This window comes from Myotis daubentonii, chromosome 4 (genome assembly GCF_963259705.1).
Source record: "Myotis daubentonii chromosome 4, mMyoDau2.1, whole genome shotgun sequence".
Taxonomy (NCBI): domain Eukaryota; kingdom Metazoa; phylum Chordata; class Mammalia; order Chiroptera; family Vespertilionidae; genus Myotis; species Myotis daubentonii.
The window spans coordinates 26,809,814-26,832,553 of record NC_081843.1 but is presented as its reverse complement, the minus strand read 5'-3'; the positions used below and the strand labels follow the sequence as shown (position 1 = coordinate 26,832,553).

At 50.7% G+C, this 22,740-nt stretch overlaps 1 protein-coding gene across 1 annotated transcript in view; it reads right to left on the bottom strand.

Annotated features, from left to right (window-relative positions):
• Positions 1-22,740, bottom strand: part of XYLT1 (xylosyltransferase 1) — a 311,677-nt gene that overhangs the window by 113,841 nt on the left and 175,096 nt on the right. Inside the window, exon 3 of the mRNA XM_059693287.1 lies at positions 18,521-19,031. Coding sequence (XP_059549270.1) covers positions 18,521-19,031 — 511 coding nt within the window. The remainder of the gene's footprint in view (positions 1-18,520; positions 19,032-22,740) is intronic.

The window sequence follows — 22,740 nt, the reverse complement described above, 5'->3', positions numbered from 1 at the left end:
GTGGGCTCATCCCCAGTAGGGGGTGTGCAGGAGGCAGCTGATTGATGTGTCTCTCTCATTGATGTTTCTAACTCTCTATTCCTCTCCCTTCCTCTCTGTAAAAAATCAATAAAATATATTTTAAAAAAAGATATACTAGGGAAATTATTCACTCTTTTTCTTTTTTTCCCTTACAGCAGTTCCTCCCCGCCCTCCGCCGAGCACAGCAATGTGTCCTGGCTGAAGATATCAGTGATGAGTTCCAGGTTTAAGGTCTGTGCCCTTTGTCCTGGCAGGCAGTGAATTCGTTTTTCAGGACCTTTCTCGTGGCTTCAGGAAGTGCACGTGTAATTAAACAGAGCCGGGCAGGGTTTCAGATTAGCTGTGAAGTGTGCCTGTGGCAAAAGGTCTCTTCCTTCCTGAGAGAGCTGTGGTGTAATTAGAATCCGGAGACAGCAATCAGCAGCCTTCCTTACCAGCATTTTTAAATGGTGACCCAATATTCATCTGGGCCCGGTTCTGCTCCTGGTGAGACCACGGCAGTGTCCATGCTGTGTGCTATCTGTTGGCAAAATTTAGGGGCTCCTATGGTGTCACTCGGATGGCACTGTGTTTAGCCAGTTCTGGACAAGTTAGCTGATAGCCCAGGTCAAAGGCAGCAACAGACTGTAAGTCTTTGCCCTTAACGCCACGTCAGTATTAAAGCACGCCAGGTGGCAGCCAGCTCCAAACTCCTCTGAAGGTCACTGTTCATTCATTAGCCATTCAACAAGCATTCGTTGCGCATCTGTTATGTGTCAGGCCTCCTGCCTTAAGGTAGCATCTTTCCAGTAGGTGTAGGTGTATCTGGGACACAGGCTGAGGGTTTTTATGAGCTGCAATGCGAGCATCTTTTCCTCTGACTTTCCCACCCATGCCCCCCCCATCCCTGAGAGTCCACTGAAACCCCGGGGAAGCCAGTTGCAGTCATTCCTTGTTAAATGTGTAAGTTATTCCCATTCATCAGTGTTGAAGGCGGTGGCAAGTCTGGAAAGTGTTGGAACGCGCCCTGGACTGAGCAGGCAGGAGCTCTGTGTCTTAGTACAGGAGTCGGCCAACTTTTTCTGTAAAGGCACAGACTGTAAATAGTTTAGGCATTGGAGCCACGCAGTCTCTGCGGCAACTGCTCCACTCTGTTCTTGAGCTTGGAAAGCAGCCACCAACAGTACATAACCCAACGGGCGTGGCGTGGTTTTACAAAAGCAGGCTGTGCGCCCACTTGGACAGAGGACTCCTGTCTTAGAGAAACCAGTCAACCCTGTCCTTGAGAAATCAGGTGTAGGTTTTCATGACACTGGACCCCACTAAAGAAATAGTCCAAGTTCCTTTCCATGGCTTACACGGCCCTGCATCACCAGCCCCCTGTCCTCCTCTTGGTCTTCCTGGCTCACCGCACCCCCACTGCTTACAAAGCCCCAGCCCTCCACTCCTCCTTTCTGTGCTTAGTCATGCCAAGCGCGCAGCTGCTCCAGGGCTTTTGCACAGCTGCTCTTCCTGTTTTGAAAGCTCCACCTGAATTGGTTGGATTCCAGTTCCGTTCAGAAACTAGGAAGATGTGTCCCACTTTCCTAGGCTTTTGCAAAATAGCCAAGAGGTTTACATTATCTTATTTACCTTTCAACATAATCCCCATTCTCCAGTTGTGGTAAATGGTGGATTCTCCATTTCAACAGCAGCAAGTCACTCTGATGAGCGATACAGGTGTCTTTCCTTCCTCTCCATCCTTCATCTCTACAGTCAACCAGTTGCCAAATTCAGCCCAATTTGCCTCCTGAGTTGTCCTCAAATCCAACCGTTCCTCTTTCGTAATTGAACCCATTGTCATCTCTTAGCTGGACTATCTTCAAATCATGATCACTAGACTCTCTGCCTCTAGATTTCAACTCCTCTAATCTATCCATCTATCTATCCATCTGCCCATCTAATCCACTCATCTTTTCATCCATTCACACATCCACCTATGCACTCATCAATCTATTGATCTATCAATCCATCTATCCATATATCCATCCTGGCACCTACTCTGTATTGGGCAGTGGGGGTAAGTAGTGAGTAAAAATATTGACCCTATCTTCCTGGATACTTTGGTGTAATTAGGAAAAGATATGCTAAACAAACAACCATACAAACACATGTATGTTACAAACTAGAATACATGCTATAAAAGTAAAATTTCCCTAGAGAAAGCATAGACCCAAGGAAGTACATGAGCTTGCCAGAAAAGACACGAGAGCAGGGTTTAGACAGGGAGACCAGATGTGGAAAAACCTTAGGCTGAACTTGGCTTTCCCTAGTGCTGCAGCATGCTGGGGGCTCTGGCGCAACAAGCTATGGGGAAAGGAGGGCCAAGAGCTACAGGCGACGAGGCTGGAGAGAGAGGTGGCCTGGATCACAGGGGGCCTGAAGGCCGCTGTAGGGCACAGATTCGCCCCTGGTGCCATGGGCACGTTTGGTGGGTTTTCAGATGAGCAAGCGATGTTCCAAGTATATCTCAGGAAGGATACTCTGAATGCCGAACGGACAGCCACTTGGCAGAGGGGGTGGAGGGTATGGCAGAGTAGACGTGAGAAGACTGGTTAAGAATACATTGGCACAATCCACATGAGACACGGTGCCCCCTGGCCAGGGAGGTTGCAGAGGAGACACAGAGGTGGACCAGTGAGACACATTCAGAAAGCACAACAGAAAGGTCCCAATGCTGGGCGGGATGGGAAAAGGAGAAAACTGACTTTTTAAGGCTCTTCAAAACCAACCATGAGCCAGCCCCAGACACTGGGGCTCCTCAGAAGGGAATCCTAATCCTCATGATGATGATAATAATTGGATAGTTAATACTGAATGAGCACATATGTGCTAAATACTTTGTTAAATGCATCATCACTTAACAGAACTATGAAGTAGATGCTATCATTAGTCCCATTTTACAGATGGGAAAAGTGAGGCACAAAGAGGTTTAAATAGCATACCACAGGTTCCATAGTCAGCTCCTGGTAGGAACAGGATCCAACTCCAGAACTCTAAGGATTGGCACCCCATGTCCCTGACCACCATGTAGGCAGCCCCACTTCTGCAAGTCTGTTTCTCAGGATCCTGCCCAATGCACTACCAGGCAGAAAACCCCAATGCAGACACTCCCCAGAGAAGAGCCTCATAGGATTCCAGATGCATAAATAAAGTCTAGAGGCTCAGCTCCACTGATCTGCTGGAGTCTTTATTGCTCTACAAATGCATTATTAATCAGCCACCTAGGTCCTCCCCATAGAGCCTTTAAATTACACTTAAATTCCCTGATAGGGTTCCATGCACCTTAATAGTGCATTTCCTGTGTTCACAGCAATAAACAAGGCGAGAGAGAGGGGCCTGGATAACCAGGTTAATTGCCCTTGGAGGTCTAGGCTGAGAAAGCAATGGCAAGAGTTCCTCTAAATTCTCTGGGTCCCGGGCTGCAAGGCTAATATAGTCTTGAAACAAACAACACTGTCAAGTCAGGATCAGGAGCCAGGAGAGGGCAGGTCCTTCATGCCTGGCTGCCGGGGCTTGGCTTGGCCTCCAGGTCACCTTGTCAGGGCCCTCCTTCCTGGGAGCGCTGGGTATGAGTAGCAGAAAAGCCGCTTCATCCAGGTTGGGACCTACGGGCCGCCCGCTGGGGCCTGCTGCTTCCTTGGGCAGCTCTTACCAACTTCCAGGTTATGACAGGGGTGACGCTTTGGGGGTCCGGTGGGGGAAGAAACGGATAAGTATCCTGCCTTCTGCAATTCTCTTCCCAACCTTCACAGCTGGAAGGGCTCAGCGGTCAGCTCATTCTGAAGCAGGGGTCAGCAAACTATGGCCCTTGAGCCAAATCCAGCCTGCCTGTCTTATAAATAACATTTTATTAGAGCACATATTGAGTTGGATAGTTAAGACAGAGACCTTGTTTATTTTTTTCTAAAAGTTTTAACATCCTCACCCAAGGATATGTTTTTATTGATTTTTAGAGAGAGAGGAAGGGGGAGAGAGGGAGAAACACGGATGTGAGAAACATTGATCGGTTGACTTCCATATACGCCCCGACTGGGGATGGAATCCACAACCTAGGTATGTGCCCTGACTGAGGGTCAAATCTGCAACCTTTGGGTGTACAGGATGACGCTCCAACCAACAGAGCCACCCAGCCAAGACAAACAGAGACCTTATTAATGCCCTGAGAAACCTAACATATGGACTATCTGGCCTTTTATGGAAAATTTGCCAATCCCTATTAGAAAGCATAAGTCAGATCTCGCCACTGTTCCTGCTCGAACCCCTGGATAGTGCCTTCCTACTCTCGGATAAGGGTGACACGCCCTCTCCAGGCCTCGCCGCCTTTCTAATGGGGACCCTGCCTCAGGCGGCCAGTCTGACCTGTCTCTGTGGGACTTGGCTGTGTGTAGCCCTGGAACAAATCACCCATCCCCACCGATTCTACGGGAGAATGAGGCCTATTTCAGTGGTTACAGTGAGGCTGACCTGAGGCAATGCATGCTTGCAAAGGAGTTTTTTACTTTTAATCAGGATGAAATACATATGAAATTTACCATCTTAATCATTTTTAAGAGTACTAGTAAGCACAGTCACACTGCTGTGCAACCAATCTCCAGAACTCTTTGTATCTTGCAGAACTGAAATGCTACCCATTAAACAATCCCCATTCTCTCTCCCCTGACCCCTAGCCCCTAGCAACCACCATTCTACTTTCTGTTTCTATGAATCTGAGTACTCTAGGTAACTCGTACAGGTAGAATCATACAAGCATTTGTCTTTCTGTGACTGGCTTACTTCACTTAGCATAATGTCCTTACGGTTCACCCATGTTATAGCATGTTTGAGAGTTTCCTTCCTTTTTAAGGCTGAATAATATTCCATTATATGAACAGACCACATTTTGCTTATCCATACATCTGTCAATGGACACTTGGGTTGCTTTCACCTTTTGACTCTTGTGAATAATGCTGCTAAGAACATGGCTGTACAAATATCTCTTTGAGACCTGCTTTTAATTCTTTTGTGTATAAACTCAGGATAGAAGAGCTAACTTTTATCCAGCACGTTCTAGAACCAGCCTCAGCATTAATACTTCATATAGATCACCTCATCCAGTCTCTACAAGGTATGAACTCTACAAGGTATTATTGTCATGAGAGTGACAAATAATTTACTACCCACACTGGGAAACTCCTCAGGGGGGAAAAGGGGTGCTGTTAATAATGATCCCGAGAAAGCAGACACAGATCAAGACTGTTTTAGGAAAACTGGGATGTCAATCATCACCCCATTTTACAGATTAAAACAAGGCACAAAGAGGTGAAGTCACTTGCTCAAGGCCACCCAGCTAGTGTGTGGCACGGCTGGAATTCAAACCCAGGCTGACCAACTAAGCTTTCACTGTGAACACAAGTCCACGTTCATAGCACATAACCAGGAAACAGCCAGTGATCAGTACTTGGTGTCTAACTGTTATTGGCTCTTCAGACTGGGAAGAGGGGCCTTCAGGGAGGAAGGGGTCAGTAAGGGCTGAGAAAGATTAAGGGGTGAGTTGGAGGGATTCTATGCCCAGGAATGAGACTGGGGACCAGCCGCATGGAGGAGGTAGTAGCCCACGGAGGGAGGCAGACACCCCATCTCAGTCACACCACCTTGGCTGGGACCACACTGGGGTTTCTAAACTAAGGCACTATGACATTTTGGAATAAAACATTATATCGGAATGGAAAATTATTTGAGGGCTGTTCTATACATTGTAGAATGTTTGTCAGCATCTCTGGTCTCTACCTGCTAGAATCGAGTAGCAGCCTCCCACCCCCACCCTGGTGGTGACAACCAAAAATGTTTCCAGCTATGGCCAATGTCCCCTGGGGGTGGGGGTGCAATCACCCCCACCCAGAACCGAGGACCTGAAGAAAGGGCAGAATCGGAGGGATGCTCTGTTCTCCCACATCAGCGCCTCTCAGAGTGGGGTGTGGAGCAGCAGCTGGTAGCAATGGAACTTCCGGGGCCCCATCCTGGTCCTGGATCAGCACCTCTGGGGGAGGCCCGGGGTGCTGTAAGGAGCGTGTGTGCAAACCACTACCCTCCCTGGCCATGGAGGAGACTTGCTGGGATCTCGGAAGATTAGGAACTGGAGCTGGTACTAGTCTGAAGCCTGGCCAGGGCTCCTGGGAAGAAAGCAGGTCCCTTTAGGAGAATGAGACTGAGCTGGACGCTTCCAACATCCTGTGTGTGAATAATACCGGACAGGAGGTGCTACCGTAACTGGTATGACATTTATGCGGATAGTCTGACAGTATCTGTCAAAATTTTAAAACAGACAAGCCTTTTGAGCCACCAGTTTCATTTCTCAGGATGTTCCTAGCAGCCAGTCTCAACTCAACATCCCCACGAGAATTAAGCGCTAATGTCCAGAGACATCGACTATAAGCAGCAAATTAGCTTTTCTCCAATTCATCTAGAATGGCACTGCTTATGCACCATCTCTGGGGGAACTGAGAAAATAACCACTCACTATAGCAAAAGCCTGCGACAACCTCAATGTCCACCAGTAGGGGAATGGCCAGACTCCAGAGGAAGCCAGCCATGGCAAAGAATTATATAGGCGACAGAAGTCAAGAGGAAAAGAAACGCTACATAGAAAAAAAGAAAAGGATAGTATAGGTCTCTATTTCCTGACAGGGATACAGGTCTCAGACCTAGATACATGTCCAAGTAAAAAACGTCCCAGAACGTATACATCAGTTTTATATCAGTTTTAAATGTTCTCATTTTCAAACCAGATTCTATATTTTTACAATTTCCAGACTGATCATCTGTTTCTTATAATATAACCCCCCTCATAAGACAAACTCCCTTTTTGCCTGGGTTGGACTTAAAGCTCTAAACCAGTGGTTCTCAACCTTCTGGCCCTTTAAATACAGTTCCTCATGTTGTGACCCCCAACCATAAAATTATTTTCGTTGCTACTTCATAACTGTCATGTTGCTACTGTTATGAATCGTAATGTAAATATCTGATATGCAGGGTGGTCTTAGGCGACCCCTGTGAAAGGGTCGTTCGACCGCCAAAGGGGTCGCGACCCACAGGTTGAGAACCGCTGCTAAACAAAACTAAAAATGTGCCTGCAGTGCTCCCCTGTCAGGGGAGCCTGGGCAAGATAGATTGCCCCTTGATCTGCAGTGTCTTCTGTTTGTTTGTTTTTTTTAAATAATGAGAATGCATATTGTCTGCTTGGATAATTAAAGACATGAATAACAGACACGTTTTCTGCATTATTTGAGCCAAGTTTTAAAAATTAAGAGAAAATCCGCTTTGCCTCCTGTTGCTCTGTCTCCTCACTGTCTTTCCCCCTTGGCCACTGGAGACGTCACAGGGACAGCCTCCCAGTCACGCCCATGCCCACCCCCACCCTGGTGGTGACAATGGCTTCCCATTCTAACTGGGCCGCACTCTGAGGTGAGCTGTTAATTTGTACTTTGTGGCTCATCCTCAATTCTGATTTAAGGCAATGTAACTCCTCCTACAAGCCTGAAGAATAAATTCGTTTACTAATTTCGCCATTAAGAGTTTATCAAAGCGAGCACTATTTCGACGGCCTCCTAATCAATCACCATTTCCCATGTTTATCTCCTGCTCAATTTCTACCACGGGGCTCCATACACATCAATTTGCCTGATGCACTTCCTACATATGTTTTAAATTACTTGATCATTGTATAAATTTCACAGCCATTAACAGGCTCTAATGCCAGCATGGCTGACATGGTGTTAAAAATTGGATTCAATTCCATGGGGTAATAAATTGTGACCTAAATCCAATCTCTCATGGGTGACTGAAGAATACAATGAAAAATTATTGCTTTGTCATTTTTTACACTAACACACATATGCCCCGGCAACTCGAAACTGGCAGAGAAATGGGATGCACCCACTGCTGGCTATTTTTCACCCCAGATGGCTTTGCAGGCCAGGCCGGAGGGTCTTGGATGGGATCAGCCCCCTCCAGAACCAGGGGAATTGCCTGGCTGCACGGACATCCTTGCCACACAGGGGTGTAGCTCTGGGAGCAAGTTGAATTGCACAGGCTCCTTCAGCCAAAGGCACGGCTGCTACCGCGAAGCCAGGGCTTGAGCACTTTGCCTCTGGCACCGAGTCTCGGAGCTCAGAGCCTGGCGCTGCCGCTGAGGAGATGTGTGCTTTTAGGCAGATCTCCTCCCTCTCGGAGCATCCATTTCCTGCATACAGAGCTGTCGCCAGAATAAATGACCTAATATGGCTAAAACACTCAGGATAGTCCCTGGCATTTAGCAATCCCCAGGTAAAGGTTAAACATCAGGATTTAAGAGCGGGGAACTTTGCAGAGGCCTCAGCTCCCTGTTCTATTGGGTCACAGGGAAGGAGGGTAATGAGTAGCTAGAGAAAGGTGTTCACATTTCCTCTGCGTTTCCCTTTATCTCCGGAGAAACTCCATTAGGCATGCATCACATGCCGACTGCACGTTTAGTACAGGTGCCACGTAGCAGAGAGGCTAACACGTGGGTTCTGAAGTCAGGCAGAACTGGGTTTGGGTCCAAGGTGTGCCACCTGCAAATGTGACCCAGGGCAAGCCACTTGATCTCTCCAAGCCTCAGGTTGCCCACCTGTAAAATGGGGTGAGGGAACATCCTTTTCTCTGGGGAAGGCTCTGGGGAAGGCTCGGAGAGCTCACACATGGGAAGTGCTGAGCTTTGCACCTGGCATTCAGGAAGTGCCTATGACACGTGAGCTCTCCATCCCAGGCTCTGTGCGGGGCTGCAGGTTCCACGTGCACACACACAGACAAGACTTAGTGGGGGCTACAGACAACTCGGGTAACTCCAGCATGATGGGCAGTGTGCTCCGGTCGGGAGTGGGTGAGGTGATTTGGGGGTTCACAGTCTGGCACCTCATGGAGACTTGGGGAGGTGGAGTGTGGGGAGGGAATCACAGAAGACTTCCAGGAGGAAGTGATGCTGAAAGGAATTCCTAACCTTAACTGCCAAATAACTTGAGAGAGGAGAAAAAGCAAGCTGGTTTCAGTGCTTCGTGCAAAAGGAGGGACTGGCTAGGAAGAACTACAGATGAAATTTAGCACTTCCATCTCTCGGCCGCTTACAGGGCCAGTCCTGGGCTGCCTCTTTCTGCACAAGGTCTCTGTTTTGGACACCCTGAGTGGCTGACACATAACCAGCTGCACCCAAAGGAAGGACTGCCTCAGAAGGCCAGACCACTCTCCTCTTGCCACTCGCTACCCCCATCCTGGGGCAGTTTCTGGGCAAGACACTCATGGAAGCTGAGAAAAGCATCAAAACTTCCCTCCATGGAAGGGGGACCACCCTGCCTACCCTGGAGGCTTCCAGAATCGTAATGACCTGCTGCTGGTTTGTAACACGTGGTTGGTAAATTTTGCTGGCTGAATAGAGGGAATAACTTAAGCATCTCAAATACAATATTCTACTCGGCCACCTGAGGAGGCAGGAGAGACATCTAACAGCCCATTTTATAGGTAAGAAGTGAGGTGTAGAGAAAGCAAGTGCCTTGGTTGAGGGTTTTGCAGATGACATAGTGGTAGAGGGGGCCCTGATGGTCTTTCAAAACACGTCTGGTGCAGAGCCTTCCCCTAACTGGCATCAGCTCAGCAAAAGTGAAAGGGCAGGTGCCTCCACTCCGTTCCTGCTCAAGGCAAAGACACAGGCCATCGAAAGCCAGTGATCTGCAGAATTAAAATCTGGCTGGGAGGAAGACAGGCTGGCCCTATTGCTCAAATTCAGAGCTCCTCCAGTTCCTCAACTACCCCACACCTGCTTCTACCTCAGGGCCTTTGCACATGATGCATCCTAGGCCAGAATGTTCCCCCTCCTGCCCTTCCCCTAGTTAATACCTCACACCCTTCATCTCTCAGCCCAACTAAAATCCAACACGTGTCTGCAGAAGCGATGGTCACTGTTGCAATTCTGCATTTATTTTGGATTCATGGGCTTCCCTGCCCAGGTTTAATAGGCCGCAAGCTCCACAGGACAGGGATTCTGTCTGTTTTCCTCCCAAGTGAATCCTCTAAACATAGTGCCTGGCATAGATGGCAGGCGCTGGGTGGATAACTGCTGAATGAGTGAGCGGTGATGGGAGCTGGGACAGCCCCCAGGTGGTGGCTGTGCTTTGCAGAGAGACTTGTAAATGCTCCCTTCCCATCACTTCACCCAGCACGCACAGGTCTCTGCATAGCTCCTGGGGCCAGGGGTAGCCAAAGACGCTCAAAACAACTGTGCCGTCTCCTGACACCATGAGAGCAAGATCGAGACCTATAACGTCCAAGCACTGGCTATGCAGAGATGAGTAAGCATCTGATGGGTGGGGGTTTTCTTCAAGCCCCATGTGCAACCTGAGAGGAAGTGCTGTTGGCTCTATGGAAACAGAAAAGCCTGCTCACTCCCGCCTTGCCAGGCCCCTGCAGCACACCAGTGGGCTCCTCACCACTCTCCCTGCAGCTCCTTCACCCCGATAGTCTAGTGTCAACCCAACAGCCAGGGGACCGATCCTCTGAAACATGTCAGATCAGAACCCCTCACCCCAAATCCCTCCGGTGGCTCTCCCACCTCACCCAGATAAAAACCAACTCTCTACTGGTCTGTAAGGCCCCATCTGCTGCTCCAGCCATGTGGCCTCCTTGCTGGCCCCCATCATACCACTCGTTCCTGCAGCACCCTCCTTCCTTCCTGCTTTAGTCTTCTCCTTCTGACATAAGATACTTTTTATTTTGTTGTGTCAACTACCCGTCTTCCTCTTCCAGAACATAAACTCCATGAAGACAGCTCTGTTTTGTTCATTTCATTCAGTGCCTGGCACAGAGTAGGCTCTCATTAAATATTGCTTGACTGACTGACTGAATGAATGAATGAATGAACTCTGTATGTCCAAAGACTAGAACCATTCCATTTTGGGGCGGCTTATGTTCTTAGCACGTTCTCCCACTAGGCCAAATCCATCTCTGAGTACCTTGCATCCACATCTCTCTTTAGGTCATTCAGAAATGGCCCCTCTGCCTTCCTCTCTTTCCCTTCGTGTGTCTGGCAATGTGCCTTTCCTCTGTTTGTTGCGTGCCCCCCATCTCTCCCAGGACGGTGAGCTCCGTGAGGTGGGGTCTTCTCTCTTGTTCATCGGATCCCAGTACTGTGCACATGCTTGGCACGGGGGTAGCTGCTCAACAGGCATTCGTTGAATGAATGAAACAAATTAAATACGTGTAAGAATGCTAAGGGGAAGAATGATGTTCGTGTTCATGATGCGTTTCCGCAGGCACCCACGGGGTTCTCCTACTTTCTCCCTGAGACGCAAAAAACGCAAGAGGATGTCACATCAGGGGTTCCTTGCTCACTGAGCAGCAGAGATACTTGTAGCGTGTCGACCACGGTGCCAGGTGCGAAGGGAATTGTGATTTTGCTCTGACTTATTAAAAAAGGAACTTGCCAACGGTGGCACCTGAAATTAGTAATCCCCAATTGCCTGCGACATTCCTAGCTATGTAGGCAAGCCTGTCAGTATGCCCACATGCCGTGAGAGAGAAAGGGGGTTGTGCTCAGGGGAGGGTCGTCGGGGTCAGGGGAGGAATGGGTGCAGGCATCTATGAGCTCCAGGGCTGGGCCCATATCCAGGCTCCACCCCGCCAGCCCGAAACTCTGGAGAGTCACCCCTTTCCCCAAAGCCTCCTTCTAGCCTCGGACAAAAGGCAAGCCGGTAAGTCAGGCTCTCCACCAAGCTGCTCCAAGCAGTGTGGGCCATAAATGCGTGGTTATAAACACACTCCCAATCCCCCAGGCCATCGGTGTCACTGTGAGCACACAGAAGGGGGAAAAAATCCACCTAGCCATGATCTGCTTGTCTCAAACACACCTGGCTTGGGGAGTGCTTACTTGTGCCTGAAGTTTCGGAAAGGGCGGGCCCGGATGACAGCCGGCCGGGAAGGGCATTCACGTTTTCATCTCCTTCCCGCGCCTAAACCTTTCTGCTCTGCTCTCAGGCATGGCAGCGAGGGAACACACACCCTAATGACACGTTCGAAAGTGAATGGCAGGACTGAGCAGCTGGCGGAACACTCCTGGGGAAGGAGAGAGGGTGGAGGAGGAGGTGGGAGGGAGATGCAGGGGGCATTCTTGGCATTTCCTATAACTACACATTTAGCTTTCTAAAAAGCCCTTTCTTTATGATTCCAAGACTGGGAGGGGGAACCGCCACCGTGCTGCAGGAGGAAAAGGCTACGTGGACTTGGCCTGTTGGGACTCACTTCCCAACGGGAGGCCTAAGGGGACTGCTGGCCACGCTGCCTGGCATAGACAAGGAGCTCAATAAATGAAGGATCAGGCTTGAGTGCTCTTTGTGCCCCAAAGAAACCCCAGAGCCGAGAACGCCCACTGACGGTCACCCCACCCGATCCACTGCCATTGCCTATAGCTTGTACCTACTGCCATGCCTTCTCACTGGGACTCTTGCAAGAACCTCCCCGCGATTCCTTGCGTCTACTCCTTCCTTAAAGCTACACCAGGAGTGGGACTGCTGAATCACATGGTGCCTCTCATCAGGGCGGACGCTCCATGGAGGCCCCCACCCATCTTCCTTAATGAGCCTGTGCCCTGAGCTGTGCAGGTCGAGGCCCTGTGGGACAAGGCATCCTCTGCTTTTGTTCACTGCTATGTCCCCGGGTCCTGGAACAAGGGTGGACCATCATAACCACGGCTGACTGTTTTGGTGCAGCTATGAGCTAAGCACGGTTTTTACGTTTTTAAATGTTTGAAAAACATCAAAGGAATAAGGTTTCATGACACACGGACATTATGCGCAATTCAACTTTGGCACCACCAACAACAGTTTTATTGGGACGCAGCCTCCCTGGCCATGCACTATGTGCCGTGTGTGGCTGCCTTCGCGCAGAGCTGAATAGCTGAGACGGAGGCCATACGGCCTGCAAAGCCTATGTCCTGCCTGGCCCTTTGCAGAGAAGGTCTGTGCGGCCCTGGCCTTGGCCACGGAATGAGGTCTGCTGACTTTCCCGGACTCACCACGCTCAGTCTCCTTCTCCTCCCTGGAAGCCCACCAAGCACCTTTGGGACCCCTTTTGTCTCACCCCGAGGAACCGTGACTGCAAACCTCCTCTGTGCTGGGCTTTGTGCCTTCCCCAGCCAGGGACGGAAACAGTCCGAGCGGGTCCTCGGTGAACCTGGCCTTGGGAAAGCAGGCAGCCCTGCCCACTTGGCCCAGCCGCACGCGGGTCACTTTGGCCTCAGCACACCACGCCTGTTAGCGTGGCGCCTTTTAGCTTTTCACAGCGGTTCCCTCATTTCCTCCTCATGAGTGATACAGCAACAGACCCGGGAGAAAGCTGCGTCTCTGGCCGACAAATGGGGAAACTGAGGCCCATGCCCCGGGGCACTCAGAGTGGCCGAGCTGGCATCCAAGTCTCCATATCCCTCCCTCCATACCAGGCTGCCAGCCTCGCTTTCATGCTACTCGTGCTGTGTCGTCACCCCGCTGCCCCCGGTGGGTGGAGATGTGCAGGAGACAGCCCTCCCGCAGCTGGCGGTGCCATCTGCCAGTCTCTCTCTGCAGCGGCAGCCAGCTCCCCGCAGCCACCTCCGTCCAGAGCCCATTTGTCCAGAGCCTCTGGCCTCACGCAAAGGATGCTGGGTAAAGGCACGGACAGTTGCCTTTCTATCAGAAACCCCCTTTCCGTCCACCCTCACTCTGACCCTGAGCCGGCGTCCCCCTGTCCTGTGCGAAAGCTTGCAGCCCTGCAGCCAGCCAGCCAGCTGATTCCGAGTCCTCACGCATCACTCACTGGAGAACTGCCGCCTCCTCAGCTGCTCGCCCCGAGCTCCCCCTAAGGCGGCAGCCACCCCCCTCCCAGCCCACTGCTTTCTCCACAGCTCCTCACACTGCTCATCTCGCACTCTTCACCGGGCATCGGGGCTGCAGTCCCAGTGTCAGCTGGCACAGAGAAGGGTGAAGAAGGGCGGGAGGGACCAGGATAACCAGTGGGGCCTTTCTTGGCACATTTTAACTCAAGATGGAGGGAGCTTCCTAATGTGTTCCAAAGGTAATGAGGCAGGAGAAGCTGCATTACCTAGCTCCTGGCACCAGCATGCCTCTTACGGTCGAACAGTCTTTATTAGGAAAGATACTTATTGGGAAAGCCACCTCTGTCCCTCACGCGGGTCAGTGTGTCCCCTGTGGCCAGGGCGTCTGGGGGAGGTGTGGTCTGGGAAGGCTTCCCTGAGGAGGTGGCATGGAGGGGTACAATCTGGAGTAAAAAGCGGTGATAGCCAGACAAGGTGGGATGGAGTGGGGCGCGGGCACTATGAGGGGATGCCTGAGGCACATGGGGCCACCTCTGAAGAACAGAGCGAGAGAGACGTGGCCAGGCAATGGGAGGGCACCATCGGAGCCGGCCTTCTCTTCTCTTCTCCGTGCCCCCCTCATGTATACTGCTAACCTCGCTACTGCCAACAGCCAGGCACACCTGCTTTACAGGAGCCCCCTCTACACCAAGCATTTTATATGTACGATCCCATTTCGGCCACAGTCCTATGAGGATAAGGTATGAGGATTTGTGTCATTTTACAGATGAGGAAGCTGAGGCACGGGGAGGGGAGGGCCGCACAGCTGGTAAACACAGAACCGGGATTCAAAACCCAGGGCGAGAAGATCTCTGGATGGAAAGCGTCTTTTTCCAGCCCAGGCCTCCATTGGCTTTCCAGCTGACACGGTTTCATTTCCACGAACTACTGGGAGGTCCAGCTGGTGTGACTGAAGGCCCTCAGGTGACTATAGAGCCCACGGAAGGGACAGGAGGCCCAGACAACTGTGGGAGCTAGCGGGGTGCAGAGCTGCCTGGGTGGAGAATTGGGGGGGGAGGGGTTGGTGGCGTGGCTGCTACAGTGAGCACAGGGGCTCTGGGAGGAATGAGCGCCCGCACTTGGATTGGAAATGAGCCCACCTGGGGCCACCCTGCCCAACCTCACTACATCTCACTCGAGGGGTTGCTAATGGACGGTCTGGAGATCCCTCCTTTCCTGGTGAAAGCCCTCCCCACCCCAGCTTCTTTTTCTGGGTGGCAGAGAGAGAAGTGGCCAAGTCACAAACACAAGCACTGTGTTCACAGGAAGCAAACCGTCTCCTGGGCTTCTAGACTCTTCCTTTTCTCCCAGTGGTGCTGGGCGAGGGGACAGGAGGTGTTGGGGGTGGGAGGAGCAGGAATCCTTTATAAAAGTCAACATTGAAAATCTATTTTCTTGCTTTAGCCATCTTAACTCATTGGATAGAGCACTGGCCGTGGACTGAAGGGCCCCGGGTTTGACTGCCTACCTCAGTTGTAGGTTGGATCCCCAGCCCTGGTTGGGTCGTGTGCAGGAGGCAACAAATCAATGTGTCTCTCTCACTTCAATGTTTCTCTCTGTGTCTCTTCCCCTCCCTTCCACTCTAAAAATCAATGGAAAAATATCCTTGGGTGAGGGTTAACAAAAAAGATAAAAATAAATAAATAAAATAAAACTTATTTTATTTCTTCTGAAATTTTCCGTCCTCGGGCCAAGAGGAATTGCTTCCTTAATTATATTCAACTTCTGGCATCATATTGGCTGAGGTTTGGGCCACGCTGAACTCAGCAAAATGACAAGCACAGTGCGTACATCTGTGTATGCACGCGTGTGCGTTATGTATATGTATGCATGTATTAAATTTCTCTCCCCTCCCACTTTCATTTCTTCATTTAGCAGGAAATAAAAGGACCACTGGGCTGGAGCTCAAATCCTTCCTAAGCAGAGGCAAATCTGGGTGTCACAGTTTCCAGAAAGGGAACACAATCTCCGTATGGGGTGTAATTACATCTTAGCTTTCTGCAGAAGAATAGTTTATGGCTTAAATGCTATTAATTGTAAGCCGTTTTGTTCCACGGGAACTTGTTCATTGATAACTATCCAATTAGGGTTATTTTGCAATTAGTCTATTCACACTAAATTTATTGCAAAAGGGGAGGCTGTGGTGCAGCAAATTAAAGCATTGCCGGGGCTGGGTGTGCAATGGCTCTTAAATGCCAATCTTATTAACAGTCCCGGAGACTGTGCCACCTTGGCTGATGCAGCAAAGGCCACAAGGAACCCCCAGCAAATTCACACTGAAAAACCACACTAGGAGTGACTCAGTCTGACCAGGAGAGGCACGGGGACCCTTGGCCGCCGCTGGGGACATCGCCGTTTCTCCCCATTAATGCCCGCTCTTCCTCTTGCAGCTAACTGATGACAGAGAGATACAGTCTGCAGGCTGTGGGGCATCCCTGAGATTTGGCAATCTGAGCTACAGAGGAAGCTTTAGCCTCCAGAAGAGGGAGAGGCTCTGGAAAAGGATGCACACTCTCAAACCTGAGTTCTAAGCCCAGCTCTGCCATCCACTAGCTGTGCTCCTCAGGCCAAGTCTTCAACCTCTCTAAGCCTCAGTTTCTTCATCAACAAAATGGGTTGATAACAGATCTACCCCACAGCCAGTGGTTCTCAACCTTCTGGCCCTTTAAATACAGTTCCTCATGTTGTGACCCAACCATAAAATTATTTTCGTTGCTACTTCATAACTGTAATGTTGCTACTGTTATGAATTGTAATGTAAATATCTGATATGCAGGATGGCCTTAGGCGACCCCTGTGAAAGGGTCGTTCGACCGCCAAAGGGGTCGCGACCCACAGGTTGAGAACTGCTGCCATAGGCAAATGTGAGGATTCATTGCAATATAAGGTGAGAACAGTGTCCGATATACTAGTACAGTAGTACCCCCTTATCCAAGACCCCCAGTGGGTGCCTGAAACTGCAGAGTACTGAACCCTATATATGCTATGCTCTTTCCTATACATACATACTTATGGTAAAGTTTAATTTATGAATTGGGCACAGTAAGAGATTAACAACAACAATAAAATAGAACAATTATAACAACGTAATCAAGGTTATGTGAACGTGGTATTGTTAAGTAAAATAAGAATAACTTGGACATAAGCGATACCAGGACAGTAGCTCTGATAACCCAGAGGGCCACTGAGTGACTAATATACAGTGAGGACGTGCTGCTCGGAGCGGTGACTCACGTCCTGGGTGGGATGTATGGGGCCAGCGTGAGATTTCTTCATGCTACTCAGAACGGCGCACAATTTAAAACTCACGAATTTCTGGAATTTTCCATTATTTCCAATATTTTCAGACCTTGGTTGACTGCAGGTAACTGAAACCTCGGAAAGCGAAAACACGGAAAACTAAGAAAATACCGACGAACTTGAGTGAAATGTTGGAGTTGTCCCCACTGCACCTCACCCAGGGGGCCACCTGGAGAGCTGGCCATGTGTCCTTCTAGGCCTCTCTGTGCCCTTGGCACACGGGGCTGCTCCCAACCTGATCCCAATCCTTCATTCTGGGACCAGCAGTAAATAGAGAGGCTCCCGTCTGAAAAGAGGAGGCCTGGATTCTAGCTCAAGTTCAGCCTCTGGTTCAGTGGGTGACTCTGGATGAGCCTCCTTCCCTCCATGGGCCTCGCATCCCGTCTGTCTGGTGAATAAACGGCATTGAGCTTTCTCTAGCCTGCTGTTCCCTGGGAGCCATTCTCACCACGCGTCTCCCTTCCGCATCAGGAGAGATGCAGGGGCACAGCAGCCGCTCAGAAGAGGGAGGCCGCTTGGCAAAGTCTTTGCCTGGCCTCTGGGCCCACCACTGCCAGGGGGACCGAGAGCCCCCGCCTCCCCACCCCGCCGCCTGGATCAGCTCTGCGGCTGCTTTCCTGACGCTCTGACTTCTGTCCCAACACAGCGCCTCCGTTAGAGCTCTGACCTCTCACAGCAAGAGCTCTGGGTCATCACTGGTCACCAGCACACACACAGAGGAGTGTTCAGCTCTGGGCAGGGGGGAGAGAGAGAGAGACAGGGAGGGGGAGGGAGGAATAGGAAATGAGGAAGAGAGAAAATAGGAAGAAAAAGAGGAAAATTTAGGAAGGAGGGAGGGAAGAAAGGAATTTTAGATGGAGGAAAACGGGAAGTTTGATTTTCAGAGCCTCCAAAGTCAATGAACCAATTAGAAACCTTTCGGATCATATTCAATTACAATAACATCCGTGTCAATTTTAATCCCGATATTCTGCTGAGACAGAAAACCAACTCTATCGGCATAGTCACCTCGCCTTCTGCAGCTGCCACATGAGCCTGACTTCACTGTATTTCCTCCTTTGCCATAAAGGCGCCTGGTTAAAGCTATAACAAAAGGTAACTTGATTCTGAAATACTTTTCCGTGGGAAACTTCAGAATTCAGGGGGTACCAAAGAAGTCAGGTCTTGTGACCTGATTTGGGGATTGAGAACCAGGGTCTCAGCAGGTGTGAGAATGTGAGCAGAAGGGGGCTGGGAAAGAGGGAGAGTTGGAGAGGAGGCGCCTCTCCCGGCCTCGGGGGGCCCTGAGCTTACCTTCCAGCGGGCAGAAGCGAGTCACCTTCTCCGGCATCAGCAGCCCCAGCTTGTGGCGGCAGTAGGTCTCCCCGATCTCCTGGCGGCAGTGCTTGGACTTGGAGCGGGACAGGGCGGAGATGGCCTCCTTGCCCGAGATGTCGCACTTGGGGGGCTGGTCATACTTGATCTCCGGGGAGCTGCCCCCGCTTTTCCTGGCGTGGGGCTGTCGGGGGGCCTCCTTCCCATGGCTGCTGTTCCCTGCGGCTCTCTCGCCTCCGGGCGGCAGCACCTCGTTGGCGCCTTTGCCCGGGAAGGAGTGCCCCTTCCCCTTCTCCTGCTCCAGCTTCCTTTTCAAAAGCTCCTTCTGCCTGCTCAGGGGCCTCTTCGCCAGCTCAGGCTGGTGCTTCTGCTTCTGAGTCCTCGGGGCGAAGTTGCTGTTGTCCACGTTCTCAAAATCTTTGGGGACCGAGTTCTCGTTGTTGCTGTCTGTCCGCACTTTCTCTTTGGGCCGGTGAGAGAAGTAGCCGTCCTGGAGGAGGTGGGAAAGAGACAGGGAAGAGAAACTTTACTGAGCGATCACGCTATGCAGGCTGGCCCTCGGAGAGAGGGGCACAGAGGTGTGGGAGTCTGCACCCTGGTTGCAGTCCCCGCCTTTGCCAAGAGCTTACCTTCAGGTAAGACTTTTCTCTCTGGACCTCAGTTTCCCCAGCTGGAAACATGAGATGCTCCAACTAGAAAGGAAGGCTTCCGCAGGCCCTAAAGTGCTATGCCTGTGAGTCCCAAGGCTTCTTAGGAACCACACTCCCTTTCAAGGAAGTTTCCTGGACTGTCTCTGCCGCTGGATTAGGGGGCACTTTGTTCCAGCTTCCTGTTTAAATTCCAGCAGAGAGTGCCTTGATGGTTTATTTAAGGGCTGGCAATGCCATAATAAAGTTACAAAGGGAGAGAATATCGGTAGGATATTATATACATGCCACTGCCTTTAGGATGTATTCATAGAGCTATGCCCATAAGAGAAATAAGACAGCGCCAGTATCAGTTCTGAAGGAGAGCTGTCCCTGGGTGTTTTGGAGAACGAATGGTCCTTGCAATGAATCCCAGCGGAGACGCAGACCTGCGACACTCCTGTGTTTGAGCTTTGGCTCTCCATGTCTCTACCTGGGGCAGAACGGATGAAGTCGCCTGGGTTTCAAGAGAAGGGCCAGGAGTCATTCAGGAGACAATGCGCGGGGTGCATCTTTCCAGGAAAGCGGGTGCCCCATACTCAGCTCCTCCCCGGGTCATCTCTAAAGCATGTCCCTCCTGCGGACACCCGCTGCCAAGGCCTTGACCTGAATGAGTACCCACGGTCCTAAAGCGAGCCCTCCGGGAGACCTCTGAAGCCACAGGGAACACTAATTGGTTCCGTAAATCTACGCCGTTGCTGCAGAAATGCACTGAACGCGTTGCTGTAGAAACTCTGAGGGAAGGCTTCCCCCTGAGTTTTCCTAAATGCGCCTCCAACGGGCTCCCGAGGACGGGCATGGTCCGGATGGACAGTGGAAGCAGCGCTGGAGCCCGGGAGGCTGAAACTCAGCGCGCCTCCTCCTCTGACAGGCTGCAAAACTACTCAGCGGGCCAATTCCCACCTGCCACTTGTTTTTGTAAATAAACTTTTATTGAAACGTGAGGATGCCTGTTCATTTATGAATTATCTAGGGCTGCCACAACAGCAGAGGTGAGCAGTTGCAATAGAGACTGTCTGGCCTGCAAAGCCTAAAACACTTCTATCTGGCCCTTTAAGAAAGAGTGGCAGACCAGTGATGAACCCTGGCTGGTGTGGCTCAGGTGGCTGGGCATCATTCAGTGCAGCGAGGGGTTGCCAGTTCCATTCCTGGTCCAGGCACATGCCCAGGGTTGTGGGCTTGATCCCCGGTGGGGGGCGTGCAAGAGGCAGCTAATTGATGTTTCATTCTCACACTGATGTTTCTCTCTCTCTCTCCCTTCCTCTCTCTAAAAAGCAATTTAAAAATCTATTTAAAAAAAAGAAGAAATAAGTGCAGACTCCCGCTCTCCAGGAGTGTGAGTTTAGAAGGCCCCCTCCCCGGGGCTTGGTGTGGTTGGCTGTGCCCCCACTGCCCCGTTTGGCTCAGCAGTGCTCTGGAGAAGCAGCCACATTGTGGCTGTCCTTTTTTTTTGCCCCATGTCCTCTAGCATCAAGCACTGATTTCTCCAATCAGAGAGGCTGTAAGAATGACAGCTGACCCCGAGATCCCGCATGGCCATTCTGTAAGATGAATATTGTGCCGAAACCGGTTTGGCTCAGTGGATAGAGCGTCGGCCTGCGGACTGAAGGGTCCCAGGTTCGATTCCGGTCAAGGGCATGTACCTGGGTTGCGGGCACATCCCCAGTAGGAGATGTGCAGGAGGCAGCTGATCGATGTTTCTCTCTCATCGATGTTTCTAACTCTCTATCCCTCTCCCTTCCTCTCTGTAAAAAAATCAATAAAATATATATTTTTAAAAAAGATGAATATTGTTATTTTCATTATACAGGTGAGGGAACTGAGCACCAGCTACCAAGTGATGTGCACAAGGTAACGTAGCAAACCACAGACCTCGTGCCCTGGGCTACCCGTTCCATTACCCTGTCCTCTTAACCGCTGCAGCCTGGCTTTGTACCACAAGATCTGGCTCCCTTCCCATCTACTCCCACCCAGAGAAGTGCATCTGGGATAAGCATGTCACCTGCAAACAGCCATCAGGAGGCAGGGAATCGCAGAAGGGAGAAGACAGTAAGTAGGGGCCACAAAGCACCAGGAGCTTGAGGCGCAGGAGCTGGGGGGCCCCGGGGTAGGTAGAAGGAAATAAAGAGATGCCGCGAAGGGAGAGCTGAGTCTGTATTGAGTCACGGAGCGGTTGCTGATCACACACAGGAGCCCATGTTGTATCTCTGTTGGTGACGGGGACCTTCCAGTCCTGACACCTGGTTCAGGTCTTTTTTAATTCCCCACCCAGACTTGCAAGAAACCCCCCTCAGTGAGGCTCCATGTCTGTTCTTGAACCCCACTCACTGATAGTCCTCTTTTCTCTTCTTTCTGCCCAGAGGTCCTTGAGGAACCCTAAGCAGCCCCTCAGATGCACTCCCTGAGCACTGACAGGAGCCGGCACCACAAACTAAGTGAGTCACAGGTATGACCTACTGGATAGCAACAATCACCCCGTGAGGAGATGCGCTCCTCGTATTTAACAGAAAGAGGAGCCGACGTGTTCTTACAACGTTCTTGAGCACTTAGCAGGCACCAGGCACCATGCCAAGTCCTTATATGTGATATCTCATTTGACCTTCAGAAATAAGTTCCAGGAAGGTAATGGCATTCCCATCTTACAGGGAAGGGAAAACGCTTGGGGATGTTCAGTAACTTGCTCAAAGTCATCTGGAGGAGAAAGGGAACTTGCACCCGTCTGATTCTCCAACTTGCTATAGTACAGTGTCTCTTCCGTTTGGCTGAGCGGTAAACAAGGAGCACTGAGCCCCCACTTCTCTATGGGGAGGAGGGAGAGGTCTCTCGCTGTTTGCTCATATAGCCTAGGTAGGGATGGAGTTGGAAGCAGGGGCAGGGATGGTATTCAATAAAGTGCTTGACAAATATTTCAGTCCTCTTCCTTCCAGGCACATGATAGGATTATATTTCCCATCCCCTGAAAATGAGGCACAGCCAAGCAACTTGCTGTGGCCAAGACAAGTGACAGAAGCCAGGGCACGATTTGCCATATCCCCTTTCCCCCATAGCATCCAGCCACACTCCTGATAGTGAAGTTCCTGTATCCCTGAGTGAGGCCAGTGTGGAGAAGAGACTCTCCCTTGCCCCCAGGGGCAGAAATAAATCTCTGTCAATTTCTGTCACTGAGATTTGGGGATCTTTGTTACTGCAGCACGATCTAGCTCATCCTGATTAATACAGGAGCCAACCTGATCTGCTTTCTTCCTTCCAGCTGTCCTCTGGTACAAAAGCCTTTTCCTCTGTCTCTAACAGACAGAAAATCAGTTCAATGATGCCCGCTGTCCAAGAATATGAATTTAAATTCTGTCCCCGAGCCCATTTTGGGTTTTTTCCCCAAAGTTAACGAGAGGGCAGAGAGTACTCAGAAGAGCCCTTGTCCTTACAGCCATCTGCACCCTCTTTCATCAGACACATCCTGAGTATTATTCTTGGGCTGTTCTCTTTCCTCATTAACTGAGGATTGCAATTTGGCCC